The sequence below is a fragment of the Mandrillus leucophaeus genome, unplaced genomic scaffold (genome assembly GCF_000951045.1).
Source record: "Mandrillus leucophaeus isolate KB7577 unplaced genomic scaffold, Mleu.le_1.0 Scaffold267, whole genome shotgun sequence".
NCBI lineage: Eukaryota > Metazoa > Chordata > Mammalia > Primates > Cercopithecidae > Mandrillus > Mandrillus leucophaeus.
The window spans coordinates 1,551,790-1,557,481 of NW_012102776.1; the positions used below are offsets into that span (position 1 = coordinate 1,551,790).

The window sequence follows — 5,692 nt, forward strand, 5'->3', positions numbered from 1 at the left end:
GGAAGGAAGGAAATAATATGCTTCAAAGGTATACTCAAGTCTTCCGAAGGAAGGAAGGAAGGAAATAATATGCTTCAAAGGTATATTCAAGTCTTCCAAACTTACAAACCAGAATATAGTCTACAACTTTGAAATGAGACTTTTTCTCAGTTACTAGCAATTAAATTTTAGAAATCTTAAGAATTTCAGAGAATGTATTATATTAGATTAGGTATAATTGCAAAAATAAATCTTAGATTGAAAAACCAGTATACTTCAACACCAAGTTTACATTATATTTTTATTTTCTGATATATCCCTACTTTGCTAATATAGATAATTTAACAAAATATAGTAAGTTCTAAGTCTTCTACCCCCTCACTATTACTTTTCTATTCCTACTCTTTAAATTATAGAACTAAGGCTTGGTTGTTCATTTGTTCAACAGGTATTTATGGAGCATTAACTTTGTGCCAGACACTATTCTAGCTCCTGACCCTTTTCTCATTTATTCTCAGAGCTTCAATTATTTTCAAAGTATGTCTTTAGCCTTGTCTTTTTGACGCAGCACCGTTTTAATTCTTTATTTTCTGGTTGTTGTTTTCGATTTTTGATGTTTTCTTTTTTCCATTTTTTATTCTTTCTTAAATGGTTCTTTTTATGAGTCCTATCACTTGACAAAGTCAGTGTATCTAAAATCTAACCATCCTCTCTCCCAAAACAGTTCTTCAGATAGCTCAGCCTCTGTCATTAGTTATTTTTTAGAAATAGCTTTATGGCTTATGGTAAGCTATATGAAAATTAATAAACTTAGATTCATAAGTTATATTCCAAAGAGATAATAAAATCACAGTTTTACAATATGAAATGTTTTACCAATGGATACAAAATCTAGGTCTTGAAGGAGAATTAGATGTTATCTTGTAGGACAAGAAGGTAGTCATTGACAAATAGGGTTTAGTATTCAAAATGCTGTTACTGCCTTTCCCTGCTTACTATACAATATTCAGGTAATGGCAATATGTCTAATTTCTGGAAATAATTAAAATTTCAACTTGGAATTTTAAAGAAATTTTATGGGCCAGACACAATGGCTCACACCTGTAATCCCAGCACCTTTGGAGGCTGAGGTGGGCAGATCACTTGAGGCCAGGAGTTCAAGACAAGGCTGGCCAACATGGTGAAACCTTGTCTCTACTAAAAGTACAAAAAATTAGCTGGGTGTAATCCCAACTACTCAGGAGGCTGAGGCACAAGTATAGCATGAACCTGGGAGGTAGAGGTTGCAGTGAGCTGAGATCACACCACTGCACTCCAGCCTGGGTGACAGAGCAAGACTCTGTTTTAAAAATGAATAAATAAATAATAAAAGAAATTTTATGGAAGAATAAGAAAAAATTGTTTTAATTATCTTGATTTTATCTTTCCCCAATTTACCTAGATTGAATTGAAACATCAATTTTAATAGGTTCTAAGTTTCATTTGGTTAAAGGCTTACCAGTATTGCAAAATGATTGAAAGCACAGTACATGACACCAGATTACCTCAGTTTGATTTTTGCTAGTTGTGGTGTCCTTTGGCAACTTACTTGCCTCACTGTGGCTTCATTTTCTCATTTGTTAAATGAGGCTATTTGGACCTACCTCAAAGAGCTGTTGTGAAGATGAAATGAATCAATGTGTATAAAGTTCTTAACACAGTGCTCACTAAATGTTAGTCCTTACTATAATTATAATAATAATAATTATTATTATTACAGCTTTTTGAGACAGGGTATTGCTCTGTTGCCCAGTCTGGTCTCTGACTCCAGGGCTCAAGTGATCCTCCTACCTCAGCCTCCTGAGTAGCTGGTGCTACAGGCATGTGCCACTGCACCCTGAATTATAATTATAATAACATTATTATTAAGCACAGGAGATGAGATACCCCTAAACCTAGCAATCAATATCAATGCCTTACTGATTATGAATTAAAGACAGTTTTTATTCTGTTACATATGTAGGCCTGGAAGGAAGTTTGTGAGCAGTGTTTGAATATGTTTATGTTTGTCTTCTTTTTTATAAAGATGATTTATTATTAATCAGGAAGAATAGAATGGCACTTTTTCAACATTTGACTTGTGTAATTCCAATCCTGGATAGTCTACTAACTGCCAGAATTATTAATGAACAAGAACATGATGTTATTAAACAGAAGACACAGACATCTTTACAAGCAAGAGAACTGATTGATACTATCTTAGTAAAAGGAAATATTGCAGCCACTGTATTCAGAAACTCTCTGCAAGAAGCTGACGCTGTGTTATATGAGCGTTTATTTGGTGAGTGGTAGAAAATTATTTTTTAAAATTTTCTAAGTCAATTGAAAATATGGTCTTATTAATAACTTATGATTATTGAAAATAATTCAGGCTGAGTGTGGTGATGCATGCCTGTAATCCTAACACCTTGGGAGGCTGAGGCAAGTGGATTGCTTGAGCCCAGGAGTTTGAGACCAGACTGGACAACATGGCGAGACCCCATCACTACAAAAATTTTTTAAAAAAATTAGTTGTGATGGCGTACACCTGGTAATCCCAGCTACTCAGGAGGATGAGGTGGGAGGATGGCTTGAGCCTGAGAGATAGAGGCTGCCATGAACTGTGATTGTGCCACTGCACTCCAGCCTGGGTGACAGAGTGAGACTCTGTCTTGAAAACAAACTCAATCAAATTTATAGATATTAATTGCATAAAAAGATTAAAGACTTTTGTTGCCTTGACAGAGTATTTGGCCAAAGTCTAAAGAGTTCATTTTTAAAATATATTCTGTAGCTAAATATTAACCTTATTTGTCATACTAATGCTTTTTCTTTTTCTCCCTTAGTGCAACAGGACATAAAGTATATTCCCACAGAAGATGTTTCAGGTAATAGTATTAATATTTTAAACCAATAGAAAACATTGTCTATTTTCTTGGTTTTTTCATTGAAGAAGCAAATTGCCTTTTATGAAAAATTCTTTCCTCTTTCTAGATCTACCAGTGGAAGAACAGTTGCGGAGATTACAAGAAGAAAGAACATGTAAAGTGTGTATGGACAAAGAAGTGTCCATAGTGTTTATTCCTTGTGGTCATCTAGTAGTATGCAAAGATTGTGCTCCTTCTTTAAGAAAGTGTCCTATTTGCAGGAGTACAATCAAGGGTACAGTTCGTACATTTCTTTCATGAAGAAGAACCAAAACTTTGTCTAAACTTTAGAATTAATTTATTAAATGTATTATAACTTTAACTTTTATCCTGATTCGGTTCCTTAAAATTTTTTATTTATTTACAACTCAAAAAAATATTGTTTTGTGTAACATATTTTTATAACTATATGTATCTAAACCATATGAACATACATTTTAGAAACCAAGAGAATGATAGGCTGTTGTTCTTATGAACAAAAAAGAGATAGCACTACAAACACAATATTCAATCAACATTTCAGCATTATTGAAATTGTAAGTGAAGTAAAATTTAAGATATTTGAGTTTGCCTTTCAGAATTTTGAATATTATGGCATTGCATTAATACTGGCAACATGAAGCCAGATGTGGTGGTGTGTGCCTGTAGTCCCAGGCGGAGGCAAGAGGATTACTTGAGCCCAGGAGTTTGAATCCATCCTGGGCAGCATACTGAGACCCTGCCTGTAAAAACAAACAGAACAAAACCAAACACCAGGGAGACACATTTCTCTGTCTTTTTTGATCAGCGTCCTATACATTGAAGGTGTGCATATATGTTGAATGACATTTTAGGGACATGGTATTTTTATAAAGAATTCTGTGAGAAAAAATTTAATAAAGCAACAAAAATTACTCTTATTCTTAATAGCTTTATTTCTATGACGTTGGATAGTTTAGTCACTCCCAGACTCTTTCCATACTTCCTTGAAGCCTCTTAAATATTGAACTACAGTTTATATTCTTTCCTATAAGATGCTTCTTCATTGACACAGAGCACGGGGTCAAGACACTATAAAGTCTATAGGATTTTATGGAATGCCTGAGACAAGAATCAAACAGTCCCTTTAGTAAGTTTGTTTATTCATTTGTTTATTGATTCATTCAAGAAGTCTGATGCCAGCCCCGCCTATTGGAAGAAGGTCTGAGTTTTATTCTTACCTCTTTGGTATTAATTCTGAAACTTAGAAAGTACACTGGTTAGCAATGCTTGGGACCAACAGGTTGTTCTGGTAAATAAATCTGTTCCATGTTGTCAGTGCAACAAAATGTCCCCCTCTGCATTACGTTTTTGGTACTCAACATGTCCAAGTCATAACTCTCTCCTTTGTTTCTTATAGAGGTATTAGGTCTTTAAGACTAGAAGTAAGACTGTAATAGGGAAAATCAGGGGAAGACAGGCAAAGGCCAGTCATCTAAACCAGTTCTAGATGTCTGTGTAGGGGCAGATGGCTCTGTAAGGGCAGAAGGGAAAGACCCCTTCATAAGGGTCACAGCTGACAATCCTATAACAAAAGACAGGTTAACAAGAGAAAACCTCAACAAATGTATTTAACCAATGTTTTACATGACCGGGGAGCCTTCAGAATGAAAACCCAAAATTACAGGGGAAACTATGCATTATTATGCTTAGGTTTGATAAAGAATGGACAGCCCTGAAGAACAGTGATTGGAAAAAAAGATATGATCTAATGGGAGTAGACTCAGCTTGGGGACCTAGCAAGGCCTGTCTGTTCAGATTCTTCTTGGTCTCTGTGCAGCATTCCTTCCTCCTGGATACAGGGCAGGGCCTGTATGGAATGGGGATCTTATAACCTGCTATCAAACAAGGTAGGTCAGAGAATTTATTTATGGCCAGCTCTTACATAGTTAGGTGAGGGAAGATTAGAGTACTATCTTTATGATGTAAGTCTGGTATTGTGGAAAAGTGGTTCCGGTTTCTATGACCTACCTTGGGGAAGAGGAATTCAAGTTTCTATATCTTGCTTTCGGGGAGAATGAGGCTGAAACAGGAGGGCAGGATAACGTTAGAGAAAACTTTGCTTCTGAGGCCTTCACTTCGGGTTTTCTGAGCCCCAACATCTGCTAGAGTTATAAAAATTAGGGACCAAGCGAGGGGAGGAAAGAATCCATCTCTTCATTCTGATGCTGGGAGACTATTTCCTTGAGATGCAATTGATTTTGCCTCTGCTAAGAGGCTCTGCTGGCTAGCCACATGCTAGCCAGTGTCCTGCATGGGTGCTACGCTGAATTATTTGTAATTGTGCTTAGGTGATTTGTAACTCAAGTATAGGATATTTAAATAGTAGGCACCCTTTTTGCAACTTTTTTTTTTTTATCTAGTTCTTGTATACTACAGATAATATTTGAACTTGTCATCTCACTGTACAACTTTTGTTCATTTCTCATTTTGGTAATAAATAGCTATTATAACCAACTCACTTACTCAAATATGTTATTTCCCTAAGTGTTATTTTGAAATTTTTTTTCGGAAAAAATAAATCACCATAGATAATAATGGTAGCTCCATTTGTTGAACAAATGTCAGATGTTTTCAGGTGCTTGACATGCATTAATCCATTTGACTGCCTCCAACCCCACCTACCAGCCAACCTGGTCTTCAGTCATAGGTTTTAAACCTATGACTTTGCATAGGTTTAAAACCTATGCAAGCTTAATTTCATACTTCAGCCATGCTCATTATAGCTTCCATCCAACCTTTCTCTTAAT

General features: G+C 35.6%; 1 protein-coding gene across 2 annotated transcripts in view; it reads left to right on the forward strand.

The window, feature by feature from the left end:
- Positions 1 to 5,400, forward strand: part of BIRC3 (baculoviral IAP repeat containing 3) — a 21,265-nt gene extending 15,865 nt beyond the window's left edge. Inside the window, exons 7-9 of one of the 2 annotated variants that reach the window (XM_011984389.1) lie at positions 2,045 to 2,299; positions 2,844 to 2,885; positions 2,992 to 5,399. In XM_011984389.1, coding sequence (XP_011839779.1) covers positions 2,045 to 2,299; positions 2,844 to 2,885; positions 2,992 to 3,185 — 491 coding nt within the window. In that variant the 3' untranslated portion in view covers positions 3,186 to 5,399. Of the gene's footprint in view, positions 1 to 2,044; positions 2,300 to 2,843; positions 2,886 to 2,991 lie in introns of both variants that reach the window. The other variant, XM_011984391.1, reaches the window with a different exon arrangement.
- The last annotated feature ends 292 nt before the right edge of the window (positions 5,401 to 5,692 follow it).